This window comes from Lepidochelys kempii, chromosome 1 (assembly GCF_965140265.1).
Source record: "Lepidochelys kempii isolate rLepKem1 chromosome 1, rLepKem1.hap2, whole genome shotgun sequence".
NCBI classification, from domain to species: domain Eukaryota; kingdom Metazoa; phylum Chordata; order Testudines; family Cheloniidae; genus Lepidochelys; species Lepidochelys kempii.
Window position 1 is genome coordinate 286,135,336 of NC_133256.1, and position 20,991 is coordinate 286,156,326.

The window sequence follows — 20,991 nt, forward strand, 5'->3', positions numbered from 1 at the left end:
GATTACCCCTCTACCTAGTCTGCCCCTCACCACCCTTCTTCCCGCCCCACCCCATGTGACTGGGGACTGGTTTTTCCTTTTGAGAAGTGGGATTTAGTGGGGATCCCTGGCGTGAAAAGGCTCAGCCATGGGCTTGTCGCAACGTTGCAATCAGCGGGACGTTTCCAGCCCCTGAGCCTCGCATTACCCCGCTCAGCATTTCAGGCCGGTGGCCACGGCAGGGACCCTTCCTGCTGAGGGCTCAGCTGCCCCCCACCAACCTTTCCTGGAGTAGGTGAGACCGTCCACGCTCCACGCCGCCCGGCTGCCTCCCGCAGAGCCTCGAGCTCCGCCGGGGCTGGTGAGGGCGGGAGAGGGGGAAACAGACCCGACCCCTTCTCACCGCCCCCCTCCATGGGCGGGCCCCGGGGACCAGACTGGATGGCTCCTGCGTCAGTCAGCGGGCAGGGCACGTCCCCTGAGGGTGTCACACCGCCTCCTGCCCGGGCTGCCGAGCTTGTGCCGGGAGGTTGCGGGCGCCGCCGCCGCTGCTGCTCCGAGCCAGAGCCATGCGGGTAGGAGCGCGCCCCGGGCTGCTGCTGCCGGCAACAAGGCGTGTGGGGCGGGCGCCTGTCTCAGCCCGGGCGGGACGACAGGCCGGCTTCAGCCCGGCGTCTCGGGGGAAGGGGCGGTGGGACGAGGAGGCGCTGAGCCCCGGGAGCCGGCGGGCCCGTGGCGAGCGGGGCCCCCCGGTGTCACACGGCGTCTCTGTTTGCTTCCAGGAGGCGGGCGGCAGCCTGTGCCTGGCGCTCCTGCTCCCGGCGCTGCTCGGCTTGGAGTTCAGCTATCACCGCAGCGAGCAGCTGGGGACGTTCCTGGAGGAGGTGCACCGGCGGCACCCCTCCATCACCGCCCTGCACAGCGTCGGGCGGTCCGTGGCAGGTAGGCTGCTGCGGGGCAAGCTCCGGAGCCGCTGGAGACCGGGGGTGGCGGGGGGGTGGGGGGGGGAAGGTGTCTGTTTGTTATAAAGTATTTGAAGAGCAGCTACAATAAAAAGTCAGACGGTGTAAAGATGTTTATCCGCATGTGAATTCATTAACCTATGACGAATGGCTAGTGGGGAAACCCACGTCTGATCTAACTGCGCCTTGATTTATGACTTCTAGCCAAAAACGGTATAATTCTCAACTCAGTATTTTGTGCCTGGGAGCAGATGCTTTGATATTTGACATACTCAGGTAGTTGATTGCGATACAAGTAGAGGGCTTGGCGACTGCTCTATTTCTGTAGTTCCTAGCATCGGTCTACTTACATTTGCCCCTTCAGGGATTTGTGTGTTGCTGTCTCTCAAACTGTAGTAACAAACCTACTGAATGCAACATTTAGTTATATTAAACCACAATGTAACTTATCCTTTGAAATAGGGCTCTGAAGTTAGACAGTTCCAGGGCTACAACTTCAAAAATGTAGCTGATTTCAATATTTTTTAAATGGGTGTAAGATGTCCAACTTACTAAAAGTCCAAGCCAGTCACAATGATATTGTAATGTGTATTTTCTAATTTATGGATAACTTTAAAAGATATATAGTCTTCCTGGATTCACCCACTATTCCAACAAGTACAAGTAAAAAGTACTTTGGTGCTGAAATCAAGACTATTGTGTCCCTCATTTAACACCAACTCTCAAGCTCTTTGGGAAAATATAGGGTATGTCTACACTACGAAATTAGGTCGAATTTATAGAAGTCGGTTTTTTAGAAATCGGTTTTATATATTTGAGTGTGTGTGTCCCCACAGAAAATGCTCTAAGTGCATTAAGTGCATTAACTCGGCGGAGCGCTTCCACAGTACCGAGGCAGGCATCGACTTCCGGAGTGTTGCATTGTGGGTAGCTATCCTACAGTTCCCGCAGTCTCCGCTGCCCATTGGAATTCTGGTGTGAGATCCCAATGCCTGATGGGGCTAAAACATTGTCGCGGGTCGTTCTGGGTACATATCGTCAGGCCCCCGTTCCCTCCCTCCCTCCGTGAAAGCAAGGGCAGACAATCATTTTGCGCCTTTTTCCTTGAGTTAGCTGTGCAGACGCCATACCAAGGCAAGCATGGAGGCTGCTCAGCTCACTTTGGCAATTAGGAGCACATTAAACACCACACGCATTATCCAGCAGTATATGCAGCACCAGAACCTGGCAGAGCGATACCGGGCGAGGAGGCGACATCAGCGCAGTCACGTGAGTGATCAGGACATGGACGTAGGTTTCTCTCAAAGCATGGGCCCTGCCAATGCATGCATCATGGTGCTAATGGGGCAGGTTCATGCTGTGGAACGCCGATTCTGGGCTCAGGAAACAAGCACAGACTGGTGGGACCGCATAGTGTTGCAGGTCTGGGACGATTCCCAGTGGCTGCGAAACTTTCGCATGCGTAAGGGCACTTTCATGGAACTTTGTGACTTGCTTTCCCCTGCCCTGAGGTGCCAGAATACCAAGAAGAGAGCAGCCCTCACAGTTGAGAAGCGAGCAGCAATAGCCCTGCGGAAGCTTGCAATGCCAGACAGCTACCGGTCAGTTGGGAATCAATTTTGGTCAGTTGGGAATCAATTTTTTATTTAAAGAAATTTAAAAATCCAATTTAATAAGGACATTAGCGTACACCTACATTTATGCATGTCTTGTCAAGTGTTCTGAAAAGAAATTTATGTACGTACAGTACTTTTCATTTGATCATGGAACAAGAAATTATTCTAAGAAATACGGTATAAAGTTAGAGATGAGGAACTACATTCTTGAGAAACATGTTCACATAATCCTGATTAATCTGTTTTTGCTTAAGCAAGAGCAATTGTAGCAATGATCAAATCTATGATTGTGTTCTAGATAAAGCTGCATCATTATAGGCGAATTAGCATGAAGAACTATAGTAGGTAGAGTTGCTCTTTCATGTAGGGTTAAAAATAAAGGTAAATGTGTGACTTCACATTTTCTGAATACAACAGTACTTGTCTGAAAGAGAATTTGATTTTTAAAGTCCAGTCTCTTCTGTTTTGGCTAGATATCAATCATCACTGGTATTAAGTGTGAAAGCAGCTGCCAGACCACTCACTCGCTCTTGATTTAAGGAAATAACTGATCAGCAAATAATGAGTAAGGACCAAACTAAAAAGAGAATCAAAGAATTCAGAGATGGACTAATTCTAGTAGGTCATCTAAACTATCCACCCCAATGGAGGCTTGTTCTCAAATGTTAATGCTAATTAATATTGACACTTTTAATATTTTTATCTTGAGGGACCTTAACTATTAAATATCGGGCCAAATTCTGCCTTCCTTGCCATCCTGGGACCGCACAGGCTTCTGTGTGGCGAAACTAAAGCTGAATTTGGACCCTCTCACAAGATTAAACTTTTCTAACTTATGTGCTTAAAATATGGCCCCTAAATAAATATTTAGGCACCTGAAAAATCAGACCCCTTCATTTAGAAGAACTGAGCACCCACAACTCCCATTGACTTAAAACCCAAAACTGGAAATGCACTTATCCTTTGTCAGTGAGCACAGATTACCAAGGATTTTGGTATCCCCTTTCACTGCTCTGCTTAAGCACATGGGAGAGGTGGGAGCTGAAAGTTTTGTCTCAGGAGCGCCCCCCTGCTCTGCCTGCTAAACTTGCATCATGCAAAGTGAAAAGAGAAGTGCTTTTCTCCCTGCCCTTCCTAAGCACTTTAAGCAGAGCAGTGAACAGAGTAGATAGGCACTGAACAATGTATCAATACCACATAAAGCAGGGTTGGGCAGACAAATGAAGGTGATAGGGAATCCCGCAGGAGAAGACAGCAGTATTGCATTTTTCATCCACCACAAGTATTTGGAGGAGTGGGGGAAGTGGTATCTGGGATTTGGGTGGAGAGAGAGCAAGAAGGTTCTTTCATTCTCAGCAGCCAGCAGAGGATTTCATCCCACGCCCAGTAATAATAGTTAGAGACCTTCCCACATGACCACTAGCAGAGATAACCGGCTTCCAGAATGATTAAGCTAGTGTTCACTTTACCCCTTCCCTACGTCACTGGGATCAACATTAGGTAACACACAGTGTGTATGGTAACACCCATTGTTTCATGTTCTCTATGTATATAAATTTCCCCACTGTATTTTCCACTGAATGCATCCAGTGAAGTGAGCTGTAGCTCACGAAAGCTTATGCTCAAATAAATTTGTTAGTCTCTAAGGTGCCACAAGTACTCCTTTTCTTTTTATTAGATTCTGGTATACAGTTTTCTCAAGTTTTTCTCAAGGGAGATAGAATCTAAATATATAATTTTAAAGTTTAAATTATATCACCATTTATATTCCTGCCAGGATCCTGAGGGAAACTAAAAACTAAACATCAGTCCTCTTCCCCAAGTAAGGAAAACTGTCAAGAGATAATTATGGCACCATTAAGGTCCATGGAAGACTAATAGAAGAATTGGTATTATGAAGACACTACCCCAATCAGTAGCTACACTAAACTTAAAGGAACAATGTTACATACATGCCATCTCTTATCAATTATCTTATCTGTATCTTTACTTCTACTCATCACTTGAGCTAGTGAGATTTCACGCAGATGCTCAATACAGTCCCTGTTTGCTAGAAACTGGGAGTGGACGACAGGGGATGGATCACTTGATTGCCTGTTCTGTTTGTTCCCTCTGAAGCACCTGTCGGAAGACAGAATACTGGGCTAGATGGACCATTGGTCTAACCCAGTATGGCTGTTCTTATGACTAGTAGAGCCCTGCACGCATTCAAAAATGTGGATCCGCATCCGCCAAAATTAACATGCATCCGACCCATGATCCACTAGGTGTCTTTTATATGTATCCCGCAGCAGCAAGCCATCTCACAAGGGCTAGCAAAGTGGTGTGGGAGCAGAGATGAGTGAGCAGGGGGTGGGTCTTGCAGGGAAGAGGCAGCATAAGGGCAAGGACTGGGGATAATGGGTGGCACAGGGGTGGGGCCTCAAGGAGAAAGGGGCTGGGGGGAAAAGGGGTGTATCATTGGTTGCTGCTCCTGGGGGCTCACAAGTGACAGCAGCAGCAGTGTGTGTTGCATCACAGCAGGACAGAGGGGTGGGGTGCTGGGGCTCTGCCCACTTCAATCCCTGTGGCTGGGGGTAGGCCCCGCTGCCCAGGAGTCAGTGGGCTGGGAGTGAAGCCAGTGGTGCCCGACCAGGCCATGGTGGGGATGCTGGCATAGCCCGAGGGGCCTGAGCTGCTGGACAGGAAGTGGTGCAGTGAGTGGGTGCTGGACAGCCCCGATTCCGGCTTGCCGCCCGGCCACTTGCTGCCAGCCTTGAGCGCGCTGCGCCCCTCAGGCTGCCCAAACCGGACACTGTGGGCCAGGTGCTGCTGGTGAGCAGAGCCCTATGCAGTTGTATCCGCATCCGATACACTATCTGCAAAAATGGTCTGTGGATATGAAGCGGATATCCACGGATTTGCAGGTCTCTGCTAATAGTTCCATCTAAACTTGTAGCTCTGTACAATGGTGTATAATAAGACCTTAAAGCTAGTAAAAATCTAGGAAAACAAGTTGAGGTAATGGGAGGAGGAGGAAAAGGAAATAATTTTCATGCTGTCTTTCAGATCCTAGGCTAGATAAATTTAACATCTTTTGAAGGTGCACAGAGAGCATCAGTCACTGTTAATTCTACACTCTTCCGTGCAAAATCTACTCTGGTTTACACTTTCTTCAGTGCAGTTTAAGTCAGTAGGTTTGCATGAGATTTAAGTTAGGGGACAATTAGGTCTTTATGCTATGATTTTTAGATCCACATGTGGCATTTTGCATTATTTTAGACATGATGTTTGAACATGTAACATTATTATTATTACCCTATTTTAGTGCATAGGGACAGAGTGAGGACCTGATTTTCAGAATGCTGAGCTTCTGAAATTCAGGCCTTAAGATTTACACAGACATCTTTCTGACTGTAAAGTGACAGCTTCCTAATTTTAATTGCTCTGTAGGCCAAATTCTTTCTGCACTTACACCAGTTCCCATTATTAATGGCATTGTAACTGAAGGGAGAATTCAACCCATTATCTTTGGTGTCTGTTTACTTTGAATAAAACAAATTCTTCTGCCACACTTGGCTCACTTTCCCAAAGCTATGTCTTGCTTGGTTCTATTCTGCCTCCTGGATCAACAAAATTATCAGCTAAATTCTATTTGCAGAATTTTTTACTGGTGATGAGAAAGAACAGAGCTTATTCTAAATCCCAGGCTGATTTTGCAGTGCTTGCAGTTGGAAAAATTCCATCTGACAAATTATATGGCAGTCATCAATAATAAATACATAATCTCACCATTTCATTTTTAGGATAATATTTTCTGCTAACTGCAATTTATTTATTGAGTAGTTGCACAATTTATTTCTAGAAACCCAGTACTTATGCCATCCTACTATTGCACTGAATTAGTGTTCTTATATGATCCTTCAATAAGAACGTAGAACATAAGAATGGTTATATTGGGTCAGACCAAAGGTCCATCTAGCCCAGTTTCCTGTCTTCTGACAGTGGCCAATGCCAGGTGCCCCAGAGGGAATGAACAGAACAAGTAATCATGAAGTGATCCATCCCCTGTCACCCATTCCCAGCTTCTGGAAAACAGAAGGTAGGGACACCATCCCTGCCCATCCCGGCTAATAGCCATTGATGGACCCATCCTCCATTAATTTATCTCATTCTTTTTTGAACCCTATTATAGTCTTGGCCTTCACAACATCCTCTGATTGACTGTGCATTGTTTGAAAAAATACTTCCTTTTGTTCGTTTTAAACTTGCTTCCTATTAATTTCATTTGGTGGCCCCTAGTTCTTGTGTTATGAGAAGGAGTAAATAACACTTCCTTATTTACTTTCTCCACAACAGTCATGATTTTATAGACCTCAATCATATCCCCCCTTAGTTGACTCTTTTCCAATCTGAAAAGTTCCAGTGTTATTAATCTCTCCTCATATGGAAGCTGTTCCATACCCCTAATCGTTTTGGTTGTCCTTTTCTGAACCTTTTCCAAGTCCAATATATTTTTTTTGAGATGGGGTGACCACATCTGCTGTATTGAAGATGTGGGCAAACCATGGATTTATATTTTAATATGGATATATACCTATCTCAGAGAGCTGGAAGGGACCTTGAAAGGTCATCAAGTTGAGTCCAGTCCCCTGCCTTCACCACAGGACTAAGTACCATTCCTTATTTTTGCCCCAGATCCTTAAATGGCCTTATCAAGAATTGAATTCACAATCCTGGGTTTAGCAGGCCAATGCTCAAACCACTGAGCTGAAGGTAAAAGCTTTTGAGCTACACAGAACACTTCTTGACCTTGTACCTCCCACCAACAGAAGTTGGTCCAATAAAAGTTACTTCCTTGTTTACCTTGTCTCTAACAGCAGCTCTGACAGACCAGTGAGAAGAATGAATTCTGGGCTGAGAATGCCCTGTTCCCGATTTCTAGACATTTAAATCTGAGGGTTGGGCATCTCAGCTGATATGCTGTCAGCATGAAATAAGGAGAGGTGGGATCTAAAGAAGATGTACATATTGGAAACAACAACATTAATTGCATCTGGACATGAACTGGAAGCCAACAGAGACTATAGTACCCAAGTGTCATGCCAAGAAACACTTATAAAGGAAAGGACAGTCATATTTTGTACAGGCTGCGACTTCAGTGTGGTCCTCAGGTGTAGCTCTCCAAGCAGAGTGCATTGCATTAATCCAGTGTGAAAGTGACAAAGGCATGGATAACTGTGGCAAGACCCACATCAGAGAAGAAAGGTCACAATCTCTTAATCAAGAGCATGTATGTTTATGGCTGGCCACAGTTTCTTCTTATGAGCCAACAAAGTTACCAAAGATCTATAGGAGCCCTAGATAGCTCACCTTCCTAACAATGCAGACAAACTCCCTCTGTTGAATAAGCAGATACCCAGAGCAGGTGACAAAATGCATGTTTTCCCAGAGTTGGCCATATAGCCCCAATCCCCAGTTAAGCACTTAGAAACCTAAAAGACTTCACCATCTGGATCTAATGTAAAGGAAACAAAGCTGAGTGCTTTTGCATATTGATGGTCTGAGAGCCCAAGGAGTCCCATTTTGTCCCCCAATGGCTTTACATACATCCAGTAGAGATTTGACAGGACAGAGCTTATCATCCCACATGCAGGCTGTGCAGCCAGAAGAGTGGTGGCCCAACACTAGTCTCTGTGTTGTCAAATAGAAAGGTACCACTCCATCTAACCTTGTCAGTATCAGCAAACATGTCAACAAAACATGTCAACCTCTTGATCAATGGTATCAAAGGCAGCCAATAGATTCAAAGGAATTGGCATGGGTGCTTGATGCCTATCTGTCCCCAAAAGGAGAAAATCAACCAATGAGACTTAGGTTTGTCTTTATGTCATAGCCAGATCTAATTCTAGATTTAAAGGGTTGTAGAAGATCTCAGGAATGCAGGTGTTAGTGGAAATGATTTACCTCAGCCTTATCAATGACCTTTCAGAAAAAGCCAGGTTAGAATAGGGTGGTGACTAGAGAGATGACCCATGTCAAGATTTCACTTATTATGCAATTGCTTGTTTAAAAGATACTGGTACCATTCCTTCCCTGAGAGAGTGTTTACTCTCCACCAATAATAGACCTACTGTTTCTCTGCTCAATTTTTAAGCCAGCCATGAAGGGGGCACAAGTTAACAGACATTGCATGATGGGAAGCTTATTTCCTCCTGAATTTCATATAAGACAGGAATATTGAGAAACACCTGATAACCAGTAAACATTTGGTATTGATTGTTTGGCATGTGTAGTTTGGCAGGGAGTGTGTTTTCCTATTTGTTTGAACAACACTTAAGCACATTGTAGGTTGCAATATAAACTGGTCAGAAACAAAACCCTGTTTCATTGTGCTCCTAATGTATATTGTATCCACCTATGTTTCTTGATTTACACTTAGGATTTGTCTACAGTGGCAAGTGAAAGATAAAACTTTTGTTTTTCAGAGGTGTTAAAAAGTACACACGCTCCCGAAAGACACAAGTTTTGCTGACGACAAGCGCCAATGTGAACTAATGCCGCTCGTTTGGGGCTGGAAGTTATTTGTTGGCTTCAGAGCTTTCTCCTGCCAACAAACAACGGCTTCACTGTGTGCCTTTTGGTGGCACGGCTGTGTCGCTAAAAGCTGCATAGTGTAGACATAACCTAAGTCCCTCACCCAAAGAGTTTACAGTCTTTTTGTTATGCATTTTTCCACTGTCTGGCACAATGGGCTCCTATTCCATGACTGGGGTTCCTAGGCACTACTGCAGTATACATAGCAGTATTATCGGATAGTGGCGAATAAGAGTAATTGTCGCTTTATTCACTTCCATAAATAAATATAACAAAAAAAGATAATTTCTTAATTAAAACCAAATCTGTAGTTGGATCCCATGTTACTTTCTACTTTCTGCAAAGCGGAGTGTGCCTATAGCTCTCCAGTGCCAGGCAGTTTGAATTGCCTCATTGAGTGGAGAGTTTGTAAAGAGAGAAATCACCCACACTTCAAAAATAGAGTGGCCCAGATACGGCCCTTAGTTTATAGACTTGTATAACCACCACTTAGTAGAGCAAAGGCCATGTCAATCTGTTTCAGCTGTGTAACATTTTGACTTTAATAAAAGGTACTCTGAATTTATGCCAGAGGAACAAGATTTGGAAGACTTTCAGAGTGTAACTGAGGCCCAGTGTTGGGGGAAAAATATTCCAGTTTGTTCAGTAGTTTCTAATAAGTAACATAAACTTATTTCTTTCCTGGTAACATACCATAATGGCATAACCCTATATCTTTCCTTAGTATTGTTACTTTTCCATCACTCTAAAAATGTTGCAGACTTGTGGATCTTACAAGGTCTTGATAATAGGTAAATAATCTTTATATGAATATAGTTAAGATGAGCAAAATTGCAGTACCCCTGAGAGAAGTAGTTAAGTCAACCGAAGCCCCAGTATAGTCACTAATAGGTCGGTGGAAGAATTCTTCCATCAACTTAGCTACTGCTTTTCGGGGTGAGGGGTGGCGGGTATCTATCACAACAGGAAAAATTCCTTTGGTCTCTGTAGCAAGTGTCTACACTACAGTGCAGTGGCCTAGCTACAGCGTTACATCTGTACTGCTGCAGCGGTTGTAGTGTAGCCATACCCCCCTTAGTTTTAATAGCGTTTATCTTTTCTTTTACTTTGGTGATCAAACCATACCCATTAATCGTACTTTACATCCACGGATGTTCTCCAAACCTTCATGCAGCTGAATATTTTGAGACAATTTATTCAATTAACAAGATGTTCAGAATTTACTTCTGAACATCTTGTTAACTGAATCCAGTGCAGAAACCTATTGTGAGCCTCTGAACGTTTTCTTCAGTAGAGAAAAAGGTGGTGCTATCAGAATACGCCACTATTCCCCCTCAGTTGCACTAAGAAAGTGCAATTATCTTTTAATAGCGCTTTGCCTTTCTATAGCACCATCCATCCCTGAATTTCAAATGCTTTACAAACATTAATTAAGCCCTTATAACACCACTGAGAGACCGGTTTTATTATCCCTGTGATACCGGTGAGGAAGCCAACAAATAGTACAGTAATTAATTGCCTTGTTCCAGTTCACACAGAAAAATCTGTGGCAGAGCCTGTAATGGAACCCAGGGACCAAGTTCAGCTGTGGGGTGAGCAAGTGCAAACCCTGCTGAAGTCAATGGGAGTTGTGCCAGAATACGCCAAGAATGAATTTAGCTCTAGGTCTCCTGACTCCTTCCAATTCCTCTGCTTTAGCCACTGGTGCGAAATGGCTTTGTTTTAGGCATTTTGGACTCCACATCTAGGTGGAACAAGCTAGTTCGCAAATGAGTTCAAACTTAGAATTCATTTGAATCTAATGAATAAGTGATCAAACAGGGAAAAAAGCAGGACACAGAGTCTAGATATTTGTATTACAGTACCACCGAGGAGTCCTAATCTGAAAGTACATCTGCACAGCAGCTGGGAGATGTAATTCTCATCTTGAATGGATGAACAGGCGCTACTTCTGCTCAAGCTAGCACATAAAAATAGCTGCATGGCCGCGGTGGCTCAGGCTAGTGGTTTGAGCACCATCCCGCCCAACCTCCTGATTATATATTTGGGTGGCTAGCCCAACCCACTGCCCATGCCACAGTGGCAACACTGCTGTTTTTAGCCACAGGCTAGCATGTGTATGTCTACCCAAGATGGGAATTACACCTCGCAGCTGCTGTACCCATAGAATGAGACCTTGCTGTGCAAGGCACTGTGCAAACACAGAACCAAACAAAAATGTTTCTCTATAGCACCCATTTTTAAAAGTAGCTAAGTGCTGTGTCTGGTGAAAGCTCCTCATCACACAGCCATCTCAGCTACTACCTGTATGTGTATGCCTCATAAAAGCAGTTCTTTAACTTTAAGACTGATCAGTTTGTTAGTGAATTTATGGCTGACTGTTAAAGGTTTGTTGTTGTTTTTTAAAGAAAAAATCCACAGGGAACAATGCTTACTGAGAAAATGATGCAAATCTTTTTCCATGGATATGTGGTGTGAGTCACATTCCTGTATATTAGAATCTTACCTTCTGTTGTTTAATTTGACTGCTTAACACACATACGGCTTTTCTCTCCTGTCACTGGTCCTTGATAGCACATTTTCCCCAAAATGTATCTTGAGCTGGTATTTCACAGAACTAGTTAGACATGACACAAGATGCATGGATTACATAGTTATTCAGGTTTTCAGCGTTCGTTCAAAATGGAACATTTTACTCATCAATGGGCTCTGAATCAGGCCCTCATAAAAGTGGAGGATTCTAAAAATTGTTATGATGTTTTAGTTGAACTTTTGCCCACTGTCCCCAAGGATAGTGGCTCTCCTGGTACTTCCCCTTTTTCCTGCCTCTTTCCCTCTAGCTTTATCTCCCCTCCCAGCTAGCATTGTTCTGGTCTTTGTCAGTGCCCATGGCATACAAGTGCATGTTAACAAGATTCCAGATAATGCATAAATGTTAATTTTAAAACCAAATGGGTAGGTGAGTTTGGCATATTAACAGCCTTATGAAATCTAGTCATGATATATTCAGTGTGTGGCGGGAGGGGAAAGGAGTTAAAAACAGAGGGGAAAGACCTTTAAGGCTTGTCTAGACTAGACTAAAAGTTGGTGTGTTTTTTAAAATATATTTATTAGCTCTTTAAAAGCATTGGCCGCAGGCTGGAATTCACCTCTACAAGCCATGTTAAAATACAATGTATCCTGTCTACACCAGACTTTTAAGACACGTTAGTTAAAACATTTTAGCAAATACATTTTAAAATACACCTTTTAGACCAATATTGAAATGTACTGACGGATTTAATTAGACAGATTCTTACAAGTGAAACCTGTAGTTGTCTAGGGCCTATACATATTGCCTATATCTATTTGTAGGAAGAAAAAATATAGCAATTTACCTCAGGTATTCATTTCTGTTCTCAATGGTAGCAGATGACAGAACGAGGAGTAATGGTCTCAAGTTGCAGTGGGGGAGGTTTAGATTGGATATTAGGAAAAACTTTTTCACTAAGAGGGTGGTGAAACACTGGAATGCGTTACCTAGGGAGGTGGTAGAATCTCCTTCCTTAGAGGTTTTTAAGGTCAGGCTTGACAAAGCCCTGGCTGGGATGATTTAACTGGGAATTGGTCCTGCTTTGAGCAGGGGGTTGGACTAGATGACCTTCAGGGGTCCCTTCCAACCCTGATATTCTATGATTCTATGATTTAAGTGGTTGTGATAACTTGACTCAGACACTTGAGGACTGCTAAGGATAACAGATTGTGAGAAGTTTCAGAGTAGCAGCTGTGTTAGTCTGTATTCACAAAAAGAAAAGGAGTACTTGTGGCACCTTAGAGACTAACCAATTTATTTGAGCATAAGCTTTCGTGAGCTACAGCTCACTTCATCGGATGCATAAAGTGGAAAGTACAGTGAGAAGATTTTATACATACACACAGACCATGAAAAAATATACATTGTAAGGAGAGTGATCACTTAAGATGAGCTATTACCAGCAGGAGAGTGGGGGCCCCACTGATTTTTCCATACTCCCTGCAGTCACATGCCCATCATAAAAGGAATGCCATTCCCCTTGATTCCACCTGTAAGTCAAAGGTGACCTTATTCTCGGAGACTGAGGCAGCAGCTCTGGCCTCTTCCTTAGTTGGTATCCCTGGGCTTACGGTGCATAATTATCACGCAATAAAGCACCTTGCCTGCAGTGTGGCAAAGGCCATTAATTTAATCTCAACCGTCCTGGCCCAACTTTCCCATAAGTTAAGGAAAGTATGTCAGGGTATGCTACAAAACAGGCTGGCTATAAATTAGTTGCTTCTACGCCATGGTCACCTATGGCAAGAGTTTGCAGGCATGTGTTGCTTTAACGTAACAGATGCAGGGCCATCCATAAAAACTGATTTACAACGCCTACAGCAGCTGGCAAAGGGCATTCATCAGCAAATTGGGGAGGATTGGCTAGGCTCTCTATTTTCTGGTTGGGGCCTTTCCCCGTGGCTTAGTAAGTTGTTTAGCCTATTATTTAAGCTTTTCTTTCCTGTATTAATCATGTTATGTTTGCTGTGCTGTATGTGGTCCTGTGTAAAAATGCTTGTTTTGCCGATGAAGTGAGCTGTAGCTCACAAAAGCTTATGCTCAAATAAATTGGTTAGTCTCTAAGGTGCCACAAGTACTCCTTTTCTTTTTGCGAATCCCCCCACCCCACTCTCCTGCTCGTAATAGCTCATCTTAAGTGATCACTCTCCTTACAATGTATATTTTTTCATGGTCTGTGTGTATGTATAAAATCTTCTTATTTACTTTCCACTTTATGCATCCAATGAAGTGAGCTGTAGCTCACGAAAGCTTATGCTCAAATAAATTGGTTAGTGTCTAAGGTGCCACAAGTACTCCTTTTCAGATTGTGAGAAATACAGGGTGTTACCCGGCTGTAATTGTTTCATGATGTTTTATAGGCCTTTTTATAGGCCTTTGTAGCCTATCAGTATGACTGTAATTTTTATGTGCATGATTTATAAAGGTTATGTTTTGTTGTTTGTGTTCCCTGTGATCATGGTGAGTAAAGCTGGATAGGAAATTCCTCCATCCTCTCCCTCTCCCCCCCAAGTAAAACAGTTTTATTTACATTTTGTAGTTGCGGGGGGGGGGGGTAGAAAGCTTTAAAAAAATTTGATTTGGGGGGTTTTGACAAAATTTGTTTTTTTTCCCAAAAAAATCCATTTTCAATTTAAAATTTTGATGGAAGATTTTCATGCAGTTCTAGTTGTGAATCTAAACTGGATAATGACTTTATCTAGAATGTTACAATGGGAAGCATTTCCACTTAAAATGGTACGTACAAGAGGAGACTGTAATTGTTCCGTTCTAAATATGGAGGTGCAGCTTGCGTATCTTTATCCAAACAAAATCAGCCTCTATGGGCCACTCTTTTGTATTGAAGATGAGGGTGACTACAGGCCATATAGTACTCCCTAATCTGCACTTTGTCCCACAGACTGCACTTTGTCCATCTGTTATAGTGACATAGAAAAGCAATACTGTTCACTCAAGCGTAATGGAGAGAAAAAACCTAACCCAGCAAAAACAAACCATGCCCTTCTATTTGTGTAGGACCAACATCTATTATAGAAATATTTAGGTTATCAGTTTTTAAATGACCAAGACTGAACCAGTTCAAGCTCTTTAAAAAAAAAAATAATCCAGATCATGAAAACGGAGTCATTCAAAACTAGCATATGGAAAAATCCCATTTTCCCTTTTTGAGATAGGAGATCCACTCCAGGCTTGTTTCTAACTCCATCCATGTACAGTCATGTCAGGCTGCCCCTCCTGTCTGCTGTGCTTGGGAGCAGCCAGGGATTTTAAATTTACAAAAGCTTTTTTTCCCCCATAAGCAAGATCCTTACAGCTTTTTATGTCCTGTTGCTGATAAGAACAGAATGAGCAGGCAAAGCAAATGGATAGTACAATTCTCACCTGTGAACCAAAACACAGCTGGTGAGATTAACAACCCCAAAAGTCTTGTGAAACTCAGAAACAGTAAATTTTATTTTAGCATCCATTTTTATTTGTGCCGATATCCTTAACTGGTGCTAGAAAGTGAATATGTAATGACTGTAAAAGAACTGGGGTTTAGCAACATGGAACAAACGGGTCACGGCAATTTTTTTTCTCTTATAAAGTGCCAGTTCCTAGAGTGCTATAGTGGAGTTCCTACTGACTCAAATAAAAAGTCTGTCATGGAACAATATTTCTATTCTTATAGCTAGCAACTCCACTGATGATTCAGTGGGGGTAGAATGAGATAGTCCATTTGTGGGTCACTCCTCACTGGGGGCACATTAGGTCTGTGCTCCATGATCTGCTCTGCCTTTAAACTCATTTCCATGGGAAATTTATGGTGTTGATTTTTCTTATAAAGCCCTGCAAAAGTTATGTTCTGGTTATCTCAGACTGGCTCTCTCCCTGTGCAACACCACGGCATGTGAGATCAGCTGAGACACCAAAGATAAAACAAACACATACATACACTCTGGTTTAATCATGAAGGAGTTTTCAGTGAAGGGTCCTCCACTGTGAAATTAGCTTCAGCCATCACACTGCCAGAGCCTAGATTTGTTGACCGTCAGGTCACACTACAAGGTCCATCTGTTTTTTGTGGTGGTTTTTTTCATACATGGGAGGAGATGGGATGAAAGTAATATGTGGTGACTTTTTAAAAAGCTTTTTGTATGACAGTGATCTTATTTAGGTATTATAGTTTTATAAAGCATATGCATGCACCCATTTAGACACAGAGTATGTGGGCAGAAACTAAATTAGAACCTGCATGTACACATTGTTTTGTCTGAGATCTTCCTGTTTGTCTTCATTTTTCTTGCCTTTAAGAGGAGAGCAGTGTTTTTATAGTCACTGATCAGGGCGATGAGGTGCCTGCTCCAAATGGCTAGAACAGCTGCTTTCCCTCATCCGGTCAAGCAATTGGGGGAGGAAAACAGCTGCATTTTCTAGACCACTGCCAGAAGCCTCTGTCCATCTCTGGACCGCTCACAAAGCCACAAGGGTTGTCCCTCTGTGGAATGCTAAAAGTGAAGCTGCTGCTCCAGGTGGATTCCCTTGTTAATCCCCAGATCTGTGTTTAGGCCACTGAGGTCTATATTCATATGTGTCTCTGTTTCAGTGAGAATGAATTGAACCTATTTTATTATATTACATTACATATAGTTACAATTTGTACTGTTCTTCTGGGAGCTCACATCTTGCCTGTCTCAATACAAATGGTCCTGAGATGGCTATTCTTGGTAACACGACAAGTCAGAAGTTGACAAGTCACTGGAGAGTAGAGGCCTAGATTTTTTCAAAAGGCTAGTTCCTTTTTGTGGGTGGAAATAGAGCTGTACAAATGCTGATTGTGATGGATTAGTATGTCTGCATGTACCTATATCTATCTTCAAACTCCATGTTGTTTTGTGAAGGATAATTTGATTGTGAACCTGTTCTGTGCCTTCACTGGGTTTTGTAGTCACCTGAAACACACAGGTGGTGTCAGGAGAAATATTGGACCTAGCAGAGGGCTAACAGTGGAGGGTGGTTAATCCTTGATGACCCTTGGACAAAAGCCATGATCCACAAAAGTACTTAGGGGCCTAAATGCCAATTTTAGGCTTCACTGCGATGCTCAAAACTCCCGCCAACCCCTGGAGGGGCCTAACTCACTTGTTGCCTAAGTTTTCAGGGTAAAATTTCTCTCCGCGCCTAAGTTTCTGATTCTGGGCTTGCACACTGTTGCTATCTCTAGGTCTGTCTCCTACCTAAGCCCCAGAGTGAGCTACCAATTAAGGGGAGATAGACAGATGAACACCGTCTATCTCACCTGTGACGCCTAATCATTAGGTGTGCTTGGAGGCTGCCTTGTGGATTATAGACCATTCAAAATCTGGCCGAGGAAGAGGAGGTGGCTATGCTGCCAACCTTGTAACATTTTAGCCCAGTGGCTGGAGCACTCACCTGGGATGTGGGAGACCAGGTTCAATTTCCCTCCTGCCAGAGCGGGAGAAGGGATTTGAACATGGATCTCTCACCTCTTTTCTTCTCTTCAGGCAGGGGGGAAATTGAACCCGGGTCTTTCACCTCCTAGTTGAGTGCTCTAGGATTATAATTAATTATTAATAATAATAAATTAAATAATAATAATTAATAATAATTAAATTATAAGGTGGGTACCACTTCCTTTTCCCCCAGCAGTTTTGTGTTGAATGAGGCAGGGGCCTAACTCATTCCGGCAAGACACTGCTTAGGTGAGTCAACTGACTCAGGCTTTCACTCTGGGGTTAAAAATAGCAGAGTAGACAAGTGGGACTGGGCTCTGAAATCCGGGGAGTCTGAGCCCAAATATCTGCACTGCTATTTTTAGCCCCGTAGCGCAAGCCTGAGTCAGTTGACCTGGGCTCTGAGACTCTCTGCGGCAGGTCTTCGTTTGCAGAGGAGACATACCCTTAGGCACCTCTCTTTGTGAGAGTGCCTATTTCTCCCCATTCATTGTGTAAGGAGCCTAGGCACCTAACCTCAGGTATTGTGGATCATAGTGATGTTCCTGTTACTCTCTACTACTCTCTGTCTACACTACGAAATTAGGTCAAATTTATAGAAGTCGGTTTTGTAGAAAGCGTTTTTATACAGTCGATTGTGTGTGTCCCCACACAAAAGCTCTAAGTGCATGTAGTCGGCAGAGTGTGTCCACAGTACCGAGGCAACCATCAACTTCCGGAGCGTTGCACTATGGGTAGCTATCCCATAGTTCCAACAGTCTCCGCCGCCCATTTGAATTCTGGGTAGAAATCTCAGTGCCTGATGGGGATAAAACATTGTCGTGGGTGGTTCTGGGTACATATCGTCAGGCCCCCCTTCCCTCCCTCCCTCCGTGAAAGCAAGGGCAGACAATCATTTTGCGCCTTTTTCTTGAGTTACCTGTGCAGACGCCATACCACGGCAAGCATGAAGCCCGCTCAGCTAACCGTCACCGTATGTCTCCTGGGTGCTAGCAGACGTGGTTCTGCATTGCTGCTTATGCGCAGTTTATTGCCTTTTGGCAGCAGACAGTGCAGTATGACTGGTAGCCATCGTCGACGTAGTCCAGGGTGCTCTTTTAACCGACCTCGATGAGGTCAGGGGCGCCTGGGCAAACATGGGAGTGATTCAGCCAATTCATTTTCCCTTTTAAGTTTCCTGTCATGGCAATTCAGTCCTATCAGCAGTGCACTGTCTTTTAATGTGCAGCCAGCAGAAGATGATGGCCAGCCGTCATACTGCACCGTCTTCTGCCGAGCACCCAGGAGATGATGATGGCTAGCGGTCGTACTGCACAGTCTGCTGCCAGCAAGATGTATAAAGATAGATGAAGTAGATCAAAACAAGAAATAGACCAGATTTGTTTTGTATTCATTTTCTCCTCCCTCCCTCTGTGAAATCAACGGCCTGCTAAACCCGGTTTTGAGTTCTATCATTGAGGGGGCCATTTTGTTTCTCACAAAGCCACCCCCTTTTTTTATTTTAATTCCCTGTAAGCCAACCCTGTAAGCCATGTCGTCAGTCGCCCCTCCCTCCGTCAGAGCAACGGCAGACAATCGTTTCACGCCTTTTTTCTGTTCAGACATCATACTACGGCAAGCATGGAGCCCGCTCAGATCACTTTGGCAATTAGGAGCACATTAAACACCACACACATTATCCAGCAGTATACGCAGCATCAGAACCTGGCAAAGCGAAACCGGGCGAGTAGGCGACATCAGCGCGGTGATGAGAGTGATGAGGACATGGACACAGACTTCTCTCAAAGCACGGTCCCTGGCAATGTGGGCATCATGGTGCTAATGGGGCAGGCTCATGTGGTGCAATGCCGATTCTGGGCTCAGGAAACAAGCACAGACTGGTGGGACCGCATAGTGTTGCAGGTCTGGGACAATTCCCAGTGGCTGCGAAACTTTCACATGCGTAAGGGCACTTTCATGAAACTTTGTGACTTGCTTTCCCCTGCCCTGAGGTGCCAGAATACCAAGAAGAGAGCAGCCCTCACAGTTGAGAAGCGAGTGGCGATAGCCCTGTGGAAGCTTGCAACACCAGACAGTTACCGGTCAATCGGGAATCAATTTGGAGTGGGCAAATCTACTGTGGGGCCTGCTGTGATGCAGGTAGCCAACGCAATCAAAGATCTGCTGATATCAAGGGTAGTGACCCTGGGAAATGTGCAGGTCATAGTGGATGGCTTTGCTGCAATGGGATTCCCTAACTGTGGTGGGGCCATAGACGGAACCCATATCCCTATCCTGGCACCGGAGTACCAAGACGACGAGTACATAAACCGCAAGGGGTATTTTTCAATAGTGCTGCAAGCACTGGTGGATCACAAAGGACGTTTCACCAACATCAACCTGGGATGGCTGGGAAAGATACATGATGCTCGCATCTTCAGGAACTCTAGTCTGTTTGTTTCAAAAGCTGCAGGAAGGGACTTTATTCCCAGACTAGAAAATAACTGTTGGGGATGTTGAAATGCCTATAGTTGTCCATGGGGACCCAGCCTACCCATTAATGCCATGGTTCATGAAGCCGTACACAGGCAGCCTGGACAGTAGTCAGGAGCTGTTCAACTTCAGGCTGAGCAAGTGCAGAACGGTGGTAGAATGTGCCTTTGGATGTTTAGAAGCGCGCTGGTGCAGTTTATTGAGTCGGTTAGACCTCAGCGAAACCAATATTCCCACTGTTATTACTGCTTGCTGTGCACTCCACAATATCTGTGAGAGTAAGGGGGAGACGGTTATGGCAGGGTGGGATGTTGAGGCAAATCGCGTGGCTGCTGGTTACGCGCAGCCAGACACCAGGCTCGTTAGAAGAGCACAGGAGGGCGCGGTACGCATCAGAGAAGCTTTGAAAACCAGTTTCATGACTGGCCAGGCTACAGTGTGAAAGTTCTCTTTGTTTCTCCTTGATGAAACCCCCCGCCCCTTGGTTCACTCTACTTCCCTGTAAGCTAACCACCCGCCCCTCCTCCCTTCGATCACCGCTTGCAGAGGCAATAAAGTCATTGTTGCTTCACATTCATGTATTCTTTATTAATTCATCACACAAATAGGGGGATAACTACCAAGGTAGCCCAGGAGGTGTGGTGGAAGAGAGAAGCACCAGGAGGGGTGGTGGAGAACGGAAGGACAAGGCCACACAGTACTTTAAAAGTTTACAACTTTAAAACTTATTGAATGCCAGCCTTCTGTTGCTTGGGCAATCCTCTGGGGTGGAGTGGCTGGGTGGCCGGAGGCCCCCCCACCGCATTCTTGGGCCTGGATGAGGAGGCTATGGAACTTGGGAAGGAGGGTGGTTGGTTACACAGAGACTGTAGTGGCCGTCTGTGCTCCTGCTGCCTCTCCTGCAGCTCAACCATATGCTGGAGCATATTAGTTTGATCCTCCAGCAGCCTCAGCATTGAATCCTGCCTCCTCTCATCACGCTGCCGCCACCTTTCAGCTTCAGCCCTCTCTTCAGCCCGCCACTTACTCTCTTCAGCCCGCCACTTACTCTCTTCAGCCCGCCACCTCTCCTCCCGGTCATTTTGTGCTTTCCTGCACTCTGACATTGTCTGCCTCCACGCATTCGTCTGTGCTCTGTCAGTGTGGGAGGACAGCATGAGCTCAGAGAACATTTCATCGCGAATGCATTATTTTCACCTTCTAATCTTCGCTAGCCTCTGGGAAGGAGAAGATCCTGTGATCCTTGAAACACATGCAGCTGGTGGAAAAAAAAAAGGGACACTGGTATTTAAAAAGACACATTTTATAGAACAATGGGTACACTCTTTCACAGTAAACCTTGCTGTTAACATTACATACAT

At 44.5% G+C, this 20,991-nt stretch overlaps 1 protein-coding gene across 2 annotated transcripts in view; it reads left to right on the forward strand.

The window, feature by feature from the left end:
• The first annotated feature begins 452 nt into the window (after positions 1-452).
• The window catches only part of CPM (carboxypeptidase M), a 67,154-nt gene continuing 46,615 nt past the window's right edge, over positions 453-20,991 (forward strand). For both annotated transcript variants that reach the window (XM_073327826.1, XM_073327827.1), the window contains exons 1-2: positions 453-554; positions 762-921. In XM_073327826.1, the coding sequence (XP_073183927.1) occupies positions 549-554; positions 762-921 (166 nt within the window). In that variant the 5' untranslated portion in view covers positions 453-548. The remainder of the gene's footprint in view (positions 555-761; positions 922-20,991) is intronic.